General features: G+C 41.1%; 1 protein-coding gene across 6 annotated transcripts in view; it reads left to right on the forward strand.

Moving 5' to 3' along the window:
- Window positions 1–12330, forward strand: part of MET (MET proto-oncogene, receptor tyrosine kinase) — a 139837-nt gene that overhangs the window by 91163 nt on the left and 36344 nt on the right. For all 6 annotated transcript variants that reach the window (XM_082775820.1, XM_082775819.1, XM_082775818.1 and 3 more), the window contains 5 exons: window positions 1066–1200; window positions 2611–2784; window positions 7993–8153; window positions 9386–9488; window positions 9710–9846. In XM_082775820.1, the coding sequence (XP_082631946.1) occupies window positions 1066–1200; window positions 2611–2784; window positions 7993–8153; window positions 9386–9488; window positions 9710–9846 (710 nt within the window). The remainder of the gene's footprint in view (window positions 1–1065; window positions 1201–2610; window positions 2785–7992; window positions 8154–9385; window positions 9489–9709; window positions 9847–12330) is intronic.

The raw sequence follows: 12330 nt of genomic DNA on the forward strand, positions 1-12330 counted from the left end.
GTCAACAAAGTTACAGTAGTAAAGTTAAGCATGTGTTTGCAGGAATAAGCCCAAATTCTCAGAAGTATTTAGGTAACTTAAGATGAAGAGAGATGACTAGTGGGGGAATTTCATACTGGTGTGACTAATCTTCCTAAGATCTTCTGAAATCAAGAGAGAAAGTGCTCTTGCAAAGGGGCTTCAGGACAGCTAAATTAGGCTCCTGTTTTGGAACATCTTCCAGAGAGCTTCCTGCTTTCCCTGTTGCTTAAGAGGTGCCAAGACTGTCCTGGACACCCAGCTCCCACAGAAATTAGCAGGAGTTAGACCTCACAGTGTCCAGCCTGATCTGGTGGGTGGCATCCCTGCCCATGGCAGGGGGCTTGAAACTGGATGATATTTAAGGTCCCTTCCAACCCAAGCCATTCTGTGATTCTATGATTCTATGATTTTGCCAAGCACTTGTCTGCAGTAACAACCATTTCAGCAGCTCTGGGAATTGAGCTCTGACTGCTTGTGGTGGCTTCGTAGCCATGCTCACAGCAACAATCTGCCTGCCATAGTTTTGGACTCCAGCAGCCCCACATACACCATGACCAGATAGTAACAACACAGGCTACAGTGCACTGTTCAAGCTGAAGGACCAAGGTGAAAATAAATGGAAACATGTCAAAGGCCTGAAGTTTCCTCTAAATAGACATTGTAGATAAAATTCTTTTTTTTTTTTTTTTTTTTCTCACATGTACTCTTAAATCTACAAGGCTAAGTGACTCATCTTCACTTTTTATGGTTGATTATAAATACTCGAAATTAAAGACCAAAAAGCAAGCAATGACTCCTTGGTATTTTAGTAAACATGATGCATTTTGAGGATCCTCCAAGAGCCATGATTTGCTGTGTTAAATAAAGTGGATTTTATAGAGGTTTAATCAGATCATGATGGAACATTATGCAAAACATTATGCAATGTAATGCAAAGTAATTAATGCAAGCAGAAAAGTGGCAGGGATGTGAGACTGTTGAGCAGCATTTGTGTCACAAACTGCCTGCTGATTTTCTGAATTTCTGAATTTCTATCTTTCATAGATCGTGGTCTCCCGTTCAGAGCCCACAGCTCCCCATGTCAGCTTTCAGCTGGACTCCCACCCCATCTCTCCTCAGGTTGTTGTTGAGAACTCAGTAGCAGCAGATGGCTATACCCTGGTAGTGACTGGAAAAAAGGTGAGCAGTACATAATCTAATCATTCCTCACCCTGTGCAAACCTGCATACAGAGCAGTAACATTCATTAAGGACTACTATTCACACTTCTGTTTTATGTTTTGCATCCTCCCAGCCCTTCCATTCCCTTGGGAACGCTGGAGGGGCAAGTTTCCTCCAAGACTTTTTTTTTTCCCCACTAAACAAACCAACAGACTAAGATTGAGAAATGTTTAAATAATGTAAGAACTGTGATATAAACCAACAAAAGCCAGGAAATGCAAATTTAAAGCTGAAAGTCTGTCCTTAATTCAAGTGCTTGCAAAGAAAAACACACAATGGCTTAAGAAAAGAATGGTGTTCAGAATTTCCTGGCTTTTGTTGGTTTGTGTCATAACTTTATAACTTTTTAAGAGGGGTGTGTGTGCAAGTGTTAGGTGGGTGTGTTTAAAATTGGAGATGCTGTTCTTGGTAAGGTTTGAAGATTATTTTATCAGGCAGTTTACAAAGGGTTAATAAAAGATGAAGAGTTATCGTAAATATGCTATTGTCATAATTATTATAACTAGGATGTGCATTGTCAGGTGGATTTAGAACATCATCGTATTAGCAGATAATATTACAGATAATCCTAAACCTTAATCATAAGCAATAATTTGACCTCTTGAGTTCTATAAGAATTTAAAGAAATTAATCAGCCATTACTAAAGATGGTTATTAATCATTTGCTAGAAACTAAGAGATATTTACAAGAGTAATCTTCAAAGAAAATGTCCCAAAAATGTTGAAGAAAGGTACTGAAGTATAAATTATAGAGTGATGTAATTAAATGATAGTGTTAATACTTTGATCAAAGATAACTTCTGATATTTAGAGTGACTATTATCATACCTATTTTTGATATTTTGAAAATTATCATAAATTTTAATTCATGTTTTTGATATAGGTTAGGTTTTTTTATGGTATGTGTTAAACACCAAGTACTTGGTCAGTCGTGTGCCCAGTGTGTCACAGAAATTAATGTATCCTAACCAAAGTTGAAATAGCCATCATGCCTATTTTTATAAACATATGAACTAAGACATACTGAGACACACTGTTTTTTCCAAGAATTGCTACAGAACTGGGAGGAGCACACTGCTGTTTTCTTTTTCCATCAGCAAAAAAATGCTATCTTGCTGTAAACACCAGATGCTGGTAGTAACTGTATATAACATTAAGATGCCTTTAGGGTTTCTCCCAAGTGAATTTAAAATCATGTCACTTAAATTACTTATAAGATCCTATAATTACTGAGCTAAAGAGAAGCCGAACCACGACTTGCACAGCTGAAATCTGAGTAGTGCCACAGCACGCTGCATAAATTGAGACTCTCCTCGCCGGTAAGTGTGTACATTCAAAGGCTCTATGCACCATCTCTTTCCATCAACAGATAACCAAGGTGCCCCTGAATGGGCCGGGCTGCCACCATTTCCAGTCCTGCAGCCAGTGCCTGCTGGCGCCTGCCTTCATGCAGTGCGGCTGGTGCGGCGAGCGCTGCCTGAGGTCTCCAGAGTGTGCTGGAGGGACCTGGACCCAGGAGACCTGCTTGCCGAGAGTCTACGAGGTAAAATACATGTTTCTGGTATTCACATCTGCATTGTTTCAGATACATGGCATCCAGGGGACCGTACCGGTGGTTGGGGTGGTGTGTGGGGTGAAGGGCAGCCTGCCCACCACCCCTCAGAAACCCTGAGCTGGCAGAGCCCTCCAGGCACAGCAGCACCCACCACATGGCCTGTGGTGCAGCCACTGCTGCTTTGACACTGCATCGTGAGCTGAAAAGGTTGGATGAGTCTTTAGGATAAACACATAGGAAGAGATGCCCTCAGATGCCCTGTTGGTGAGCATGAGAAGCAAACAGAGGAGTTCCCATGCTCGTTCCACTTCTTATTTTTATGCACTTATGGCAAATGAAGCGCCTGCTCTCTCTCACAACGGAGGTGGCAGCTGGAGGGGAGCAAGCCAGCAGCTTCGCCCTGGCAGAGGGGACAGCCAGAGGCTGCTCTCCGTGGGCTCCTGTGAAGAGCATACAGGGACAACGCTGCACAGATGAGCACAGAGCCCTGCTGGCTCGCCCCTGTTTTCATTTAGCTATGGTTGGTGTGAGATTTGCGCGGGCAGACTGTACGTTTAACCGCATCGTTTGAGTGAGGTGCGACACGGCTGTGAAGGCCAAGGCTCAGGGAGCAGCAGATGGACTGATACACCAAGGGAGGAACAAGCGGAGAGCCTTCTGGTAGCACTTGCACCTACTTACTTTTAACACATTTAAACTATACTGTATGGCCAAAAAGTACATTTTCCTCTGGGTATACAGCTTGCAAACAGAAATGAAACTTTGACATGCTAAACTCTCAGGGAGAAAGGGAAGCAATAGTTCTTCCTTAGCAAAGAGTGTTTTCTTTCAACTGGGCAGATGATTTCATGGACAACAGCTTTTTTACGAGTAGCCAGGCAAAACTGCTGTAAAAGCTTGGATTCGCTAGTAATCTAGCAACATGTTTACAGGGGTGGTATTTGTCATGTTTCAGATACAAAATTTAGGGCTAAGTCAGAAATAATTCAGTGAACAGACAATGAAGCACTCTAAGAATCATACCCAAAATGGATGGAGAGATGTGTGTGTGTGTGAGCATGCGTGTAAGTGTGTTTGCCTTGCCTTCAGTTACCATTTACCTTTGGGTGAAGGAGATATAAAAAAGCTGCTATTCCAAATGTGAATCATTTATTTTCACTTTACACAAGAACTCAGCCATTTCAGAAAAGCTGTGGTAGATGATCAAATTGTCCTTTCTGTCCACAACTTTTAAGAGACTATGAATCACTGATACAAAGGCATGCACTGGGGATTAGTCCTGGCCCATTTTTATATACCTCTGCAGAACCAAACTGCTCACACCTGCCCTGCATAGCTTGTTTTGTCTTTCCTAGAGCTCAGGCATAAGCAGCAACCCTTAACGTTTTTTCTCAGCAAAAATTTCCGACAGCTGCTGTGGCTTGCCATGCATCCAAAAAGATTTCAAAGGTTCAGAACTGCCTCATTTCTGGCTTTCAGAGGTGCTGAGCTCACACAGCCCTCTCTGGTTTCAACCCGGAGTGCGTGTGCTCGGCAGCTTCAAGAAGCAAGCACCTGGAGCCTATGCAGAGACGCACAGACCAAGAGGTGCTTCCCCAGAGCCACCTCTCGAGTCCCTCTGGAGTTGCTGGGAGGATTCATCCAATGGATCAAGCCATTGATGTGGGCAGCAGGAGCAGGCATGGGGCTGGCCATGTGCTGCCCTTCCCCACAGACAGCTCAAGCCCTGCCCACTCAGCACAAGTCCAGTCTGCCCCTGTAATGAACATGGATCTGTGGCACTGATGGGTCTTGAAAGGAATCTTGAATTCCTGTAAGCCCACATCGGTGGAAGTTGCTTCTAGAAGGCTTGTAAAGAAAAAAAAAATGCAGCTGAGTTACTCAAATCCCGTTGGATTGCTAGCTGTTAAGACAGATTTCATGCTCTGCTGGACCATGACATTTAACATTATTACTGAAAAAAAATATAAAACAGATTATTCATCATCTTCTGATCTGTCTTTAAACCCATATGCATAAAATATGAGAAACAAGCTTGTTTTGTTCCTAACAAATAGAGGATGACCTGCTTTGCGTAGTATTTGAAATTCTGTCCTACTCCCCTTAATATTTTGCAGATTTCAGAGAGACAGACTGCTTAGAATAGGTCATATGAGCATTTTAACCTGAGGGTAACACAGAGGGTCTGATCCAAAGGATGCTAGTAAAGTCTTCAAAAGTTTTCCCATGTTATTACACAGACCAGTGCACGGTGGAAAAAAAAAAAAAAAAAAATATTAATCTCAGGAGGAATGTCCGAGGGGAAGCACAAGGTTCTTCCCTTGGTCCTGCTGACCCTTCAGGTCTCTGCCGTGCTTTAAGCACTTTTCCTTGGAGCCATTGGGCGGTGGGGAGCAGCTCTGCATCCCAGCCTGGCTCAGCCCCAAACACAGCTGGGCACCGTACCCCACGGACCTGCCTCCACCTGCTGCCCCTGCTAGCACTGGAGTGCGTTTTGTCAGCCCAAACTGAAGAAACGCTGAGGGAGTCGGAGGAGTCGCACTGGGGATAACTCCGTAATGAAACAAATTGCAGGCATCTGCATGCGGAGTCCAGGTCACGTTGAGAGGTGAACTGCATAAAAGGAAAAATAAACTGGTCTCCCTTTGGATTCTTTGTTGTGGTTAAAGACCTGGGATGGTTTGTTGTTGTTTTTAAAGTGAGTCATTTTAGTTAGCTTTTATCTCAGAAGTATCAAGAACATCAAGCCCTCCTGCTGCCTGTTTAGATTGGAGGTTCTGCTGGAAATTTCAAATGTGGCCTGTGCATGTTCTTGCCTCGTAATTAAAATGAAAGAGGTGTTGAAACTTTAATAAATAGATAATTTCTTCCAACAATTTATAAGGTATGTGAGTGGATATTAGCATAATGGCTGTTAACATAAACAAAAGAAAAACACAATCTTTAACATTTTTAGAAAAAGCCTTCTCCCCCATAATCCAAAGCCCAGGGAGCAGCAGGGACATGCAGAATTTCAGGCCTCACAGCAGGACTTACTCCAGGTTGTCAGTGGGATTTCCTGGCCAGAGAGAATTTTCAACAATTTTCAAGTCCTGAATTTCATAGCATTTATAAATGATTTGGGCTTTGCTTATTTTCTGTTACAACCTGCACAATGCAAGTGTGAAGACGATGCCTCCAAATGCCTCAGTTCAAAGTCCAGGAGGTTCACTGCTCATTCCTATCATCTCTCCCAAGGAAAAGTCTTGGAAACCACTCTTGACATGCAGTAATTTCAACATACAAAACAAATTAAGTAAAAATAAAGGAGTGCATAAAAACACTTTAGGGGAATTTTTTGAGAGCTCAAATACAAATGTACAGGTTTAGGGGTGGGTTCTTTTTTGTATTTGCTTTTAGTTTTTGCTCTACTTTGAAGTCATACCTCCTAAATTTGCTAGTAGAGCACAGTAAATACTTTCATTTTCCCTTAGTTAAGGCACATGGGCTGCTATCACAAGTCTCTTTTGGCAGGTAAGATCACTCAAAGCAGCTAAGTGCCTTAGTTTTTGATTCTGTATGGCTTTGTGAAGCCTGGTTTTAACCCCCTTATTTTGCTAACTTAATGGATTACATTTCAGTCTCCTCAAATGCCAGAAGTCTATGCATTATTGCACAAAACATGAGACATTCTGTACCCCCACAGAGCAATTTTAGTTTTGTAATTCAAAAAATAGATAGTGTGCTGAGATATTAAGTGGAGTGGAAAAATATTATCTGAAGTCAATCCAGATTCTGAAGAGGAAAAAGAAAAAAAAAAAAAAAGAAAAAAAAAAGAGAAGGGAAACTTAAATTTGGGAATGGCACAGGCTCCACAGGATGCTCCCCACACTGAGCTACAGCATTCGTCGACAGAGGTCTGTGTGAGCGTCACTCCTTTTTTATAGGATTTGTGCAAAAGCACTGTTCCTGCATAGGTTCCCTCTCCTGTGCTCACTGAGAGCTGATCCAAACCTCATTAAAGTAGAAAAGATTCCTACTGACTTCAGTGCATTTTAGATCAGACTCTTTGTCTGCTTTCTAATGGGGGCAGTAAATTTCCCCATATAGAATATATGGTTTAATTCTTTTGAAGTATTCTTCAGCTGCCTTTCCATCTACAATAGTTCATTTGTGAGAGTCTGGAAGTATAGCTACAAGAGAGTTGAAAAGAAATGTGCTGTCTTACTGGATTTCCAGATGAAATAATAGCCAAGTATCTCTCAAACACTTTCTTTTCAGCTTGAAAATGAAGTCAGGTCCTTTGAAAGCCACAGCTGTATTACATTTTAGGGGCAAAATTACTATCACTAAAGCCTTAAGTCTAAGACATTCAGGCACTATGACCATAAGTATAAATTCAGTCTTTTTTCTCTGTTGTTTGTCCAGTAGTACTGATACGTTTGCAAAATTATGCAGTATTGTTAAAAGTCCCCATAAACCCTAAACCAATGTCTTTTTTATTCTTTTACTGGCAGTACTGACCAGCACTTTTACTGAGTTTCTGCAAGACCTCTATAGTGTTCCTACATTTTTCCCACCATTGTTATATTTTACAGGACAATTTACAATATACAGAAGAAAAAAAAAAAAAAAAAAAAAAAAAAGCATTTCCTTTGTAGATTGTCTCTATGTTGCTGAGAGGTAGTTTATTTTTAACTCGGAATTAGAGGTGACCAAATGTAAGAGATTTAAGGGAAGAATAGCAGAAGTCACGTTAACTTTATCACAGCCAATGCAATATCGGATTTTGGTGTCTTTGAAGCTACTTCGCTCTGAACCTGACTTTCATCAAGCTAACAAAAAATGGTCATTTGGGGACTCTTTTGTGTTCAGCATTCAGCTTCTAACAAAATAAGTACATTGTATGTTTAACATGCCAGAAATAAGATGTGAAAGACAAGAACGGCAGGATTTAAAAGACTGTTACAATGCACAGCTTGTTCAGTGCCCCTAAACACTATCCTTCAAAGCTTTCTAGTATAGGTTTTGTTATTTATTGCTACTGTCAGAGAAAGCTCATAATGTGACAAATGAAAGGTGAAGAACAATTAAGATGAATGGTAGGACATAGTCTACCAGAAGAAATGCTTTTCTAAAATTATTCCTTTGCACATTCTTTAACTTCATTTGAAGTTGGAGAAAATCTGATGTAAGTAACGAAATATTTTTTAACAGATTCTCCCGAGCAGCGCTCCCTTAGAAGGCGGGACAAAGCTGACACTGTGTGGATGGGACTTTGGATTCAGCAAAAATAATAGATTTGAATTAAAAAATACAGTAGTCCATATTGGAGGACAAATTTGTGCTCTGGAAGCAAAATCTAGCAACAAAAACAAGTAAGAAACCTAAAATATGAAGTTTCCTTTATAGAAATATTCTTTATGTGGTATAGATTATGCAATGATACAAACATTCAGTCAAAAAGTATCATCCTTCAATTCTGAAGTTTCAACAGAAAATTTAGGTGTTAAAGAATCCCCTGATTTGATAAATTCCCCATGAAAACAGTGCTCCAAAGAGAGAGCCAGTATATCTAGTTACTGCTGATAGCTCTTGCAGTAGCTTATTCTGGTTTGCCTGCAAAATGCTCTTCAACACTTGTGAGACCCAGCAAAAATGAAACTATTCAAAGGTATGAAAAGGTGGCAGGTTCCTTCAGCCAGGATCCTGTAGGGCTCAGGTACGTCACCTCCATCTTCCTGATCTGTGAGGATCTGTGAGCTGGAAAGGAATGTGAGAAGATGCAAGTATTTGGTCATCAAGAGGCTCGTGACCCTCTGCAGCACCTCTCCTCCTCCTCAGGAATGTGTATTCAAGACAGTGGAATAATTGCTTAAATTCAAGACGGAGGTTATTCTGGTTGTTATCTCAGAGAAATAGTAAGTTCAATGAATATCCTCTCTCAATTCAGAGCATTCAGCTGTGTCCTAACAAAGCTGTGTGCAAAGCACAGCATGGCTTCCCTATCCACGTTTATAGCAGCAGAGAGGTCATCCTCCAGCAGTCTTGAGCTCTCTCCTAACTGCTGCTCTAAACAGTCTCAATGCAAACTAAATATTATAAGGTGAATAGCTCATATACAAGACACTGTAAATGTAATGTAGTTCATTGGCATATACTGCTAAAAAAGTTCAAATTTTGGTAATATTTAAATTTAGACAGCAAATCAGTATGGGAAGCATTTTTCCTAATCCTGTGTCTGCCAAAATCTAACACAAAAGGAAAACTCCAAAACTCAAATCAACCATTGAATAGGAGGTATTAGTTTTCCCCAGCATGCTTTTTTCAGAAACCCATTTCATATACTAAAATCAGTTTCTCTGGCTATGGTTAAACACCATAATTCTTTTAGCTGTATTTTTTGTTGTTGGTTTTGTTTGGTTTTGGTTAGTTGGTTGATTGTTTTTTTCTGAAAAGATCCTGACACACATAGATTGATGAATTGTTCAGTATGGATCCTGGATTATTATGAGTTTGATGTGGTTCAATTTTAATACAAAATGATCAAGCCAGGAAAAAAAAAAAAAAAAAAAAAAAGTAACCCCATTTTTTTCTTTGCTTTCCAAAGGCTGGAATGCACAGTTCCTGCTGCAAAAAATGCAAGTTTTAATATATCCAGTAGTGTTTCTGTTGGACATGGAAAAACATTATTCAATACATTTTCTTACGTGGTAAGTGCTATAATTAAAAACTTTACTGTCTAATTAACTTCAATTTGAACTGCAAGAAGACTCCTCATGAGTCCTATCCAGTATGGCAATTCTGTATTCTGTTTGCTTTATTATTACTTCTTGGAAGTGCTAAGAAATGTATGAAGATCCTTCCTCTTCACATTTTGAAAATATGGAAACATAATTTAACAGTCCTCTCTTCTTGCTTTTACTCCCCTCAGAATCCTATCATAACAAGTATCTCTCCCACCTACGGCCCCAAATCTGGAGGAACATTGCTAACAGTAGCTGGCAAATACCTAAACAGTGGAAAATCCAGAAAGATTTTTGTTGGTGAGAAACCATGCATCTTGAAAAGGTAATGTGTTTACAAAGAAGTGATAGCTTTAATATTGAAATGTCTTGATTAAAATGTTTTGGAATACAAAACACTGCTCTCCTCTCTTAACACTACATATCACAGTATAGAGACTGCACTAAGTATTCAGTTCAGGACTAGGTCCTGAATTTAGGATGTCTTGATTCTTCCTAGAAAGGACTACGGTTCCCTGGAAGATTTGTTTATTCTGTAATGCCTAATTACCCTCATTAAAACATTGCACTGAGAAACAGTAAATCAGCTTCTAAGCGACTGGAATTTACCCATTTTTTTATCATTTTTGACATTCCAACTCCCACATGCTCAGTCCCCTCCTCTACAGCCAGAGCTACTGTTTGTGCAGCAGCACCCAGTGTACGTCCCATGAGCATGGGGTGCAGGTTGCCATTTCTTCCTGGCCAACATGAGACCTATGTAGAACTGTGTATCCTATGCATCTGAGCAGGTATTTCTGTGCTACTGTCTGCTTCCTAACTGAGGATAGCATCAGTTTGGGACACTTCCTGGTACATATCAAGTAGTTTTGAGGACTAAACCAGAATTTCGGTATGGCTCTGAACTGGATCCAGTAGGAGCTCAGTCAAGAACCTTCAACATGCTATGTGTGGAAATGCCTTGAATCTTATCAGAATATAAAGGTTAAATAATAAACACAGATTCTCTGCAATGGGCTGTCAAGTATTCTGAATTCAATAGCCGTTCTACCATGATACAAATCCTGCTTTGTCCTCTTGTTGGGTACTGTAGGGTGTCTCCCATTGGAGTGAACAAAATGGTCACTTTCACAGCCGAGGGCAGAATCAGGCCCACCATGTTCCAGAAACAGGGTGTCCTGCAATTTGTCTAAATTTTGGGTCTCTCCTAATGATTATGGAATGTCATAGTGGTGAAACATCACACTTGCAGAGGATGCAGAGAAGCAGCAGCCTATTAGTTAACGTCAGATTTAAAGTCAGGAGAGATGAATTTTATTCCTTGCTGCTAAATGATTTATTGTATGTTCTTGATCAAATCAGCCAAGTCTCCTGACTAAATCAACAAAGGGATTTAGGTATGCAAGACTGATATTTAATCACTACCAAGATGTTCAGCTGCTACTTAATACTTTAGGATGGGATTTATTGATATCATCTCAGCTGGTCAGCTAATGGACAAATATATGAACCTTTGGGGAATGATTCATCTGATCCATTTGAGACACCTAACTGTGGGGATGCGATGACTGCCGGCTCAGAGTCAGACATCTGCTTCAGTCAGGGGGACCTCTAGGTATCAAACCTTCCCTGGGGCTTACCCAGTAAGCATTCCCAGCTCCCCCCTTCTCAGTAGCAAAATTGTCTGGAGACATCTATGCTCTATGCATCTATTGCGTACTTTTTCAGGATACGTTTCTCTACCTGAACTGACTGTGATGTTTGCTCTTGGGAGTGTTACCCAGTTCTGAGCATAGCTAGAACAAGTTGGGCTTTTTTCCTTTAAAAGACGGTGAAACTTCTAGATACTTGTGGATGAACCACTAACCCCTAAGCACACGGTGAACACAGCCTTCCTGGAAAGCTTTAGGAGTGGCAACAAATGCCCCTCTTGTCTGATTTGGAAACGGTCGCTCACATCCTTTGAGAATGGCCTCACCTGAAAGGCTCCTGGATATGGGTTGGCCCAAATCACTGAAACCAGCCACTGGAATTACATTTTCTTCTCCAGTCAGTTGTTACCCTTGCCTCTGATGTGTCCTGCTCCCTGTGGCCACAATCCATGTGCTCCAAGCCCCAGGATCCTTCATCCCTCTGCTGTTCACTCACCCCATGAGCTCAGCATAGGAGAAGGACTTCCAGGAGAAGTGAGAGAAACAGGGAAAGGCAAATATCCCTAAGACTCTGCTGCTGTGCCGTATCTGGCCAGCCCTTCATGAATTTTCACCCTCTCCTCTCTTCTTCTTATCCTCTCCTGCCTGTCCCTCAGCAGTCTCTGGAGCCAGCGTGCACCCAGTGCAGCACACCTCTGAAAAGACAGTGTATACCCTGCCAGCCCTTTTTGCTGAGATTTTCTTTTTTAAGACAGAGTAAAGCCCGTGGATTGGAAGGAGAAAGACATAACCTTTCAGTTACAGCAGAACAAGTCATTCTCCTTAAACCTGGAGCATGCTCTCATTTTCCAGGCTGGAAGCTGCCTTTGCACAGTGCAGGGTTTGACATGGCTGTCACAGGCACTGGGGAAATGCCTTCCACCAGGCAAGGTGTGAGTCAGTCAAACTGAGGTGAATATGGAACCTAAGAAGTGTTGCTCTTGTTTCTACACCACACCTTGCTTATTTTCTGCAATGTGACCATCCAATGCAGTAATCAATGACTTTTTTTTTTTCAAATGTGGATCGTTAGGTGGGTTTGCTGCTTAAAAATGATAATGATTTAAACAGCATCTGTGTTTTACAGTGCTGACAAGCAAGCACTTTTCTGTCCTTCC

The sequence above is a fragment of the Aythya marila genome (genome assembly GCF_965140915.1).
Source record: "Aythya marila genome assembly, chromosome: 1".
Classification (NCBI taxonomy): domain Eukaryota; kingdom Metazoa; phylum Chordata; class Aves; order Anseriformes; family Anatidae; genus Aythya; species Aythya marila.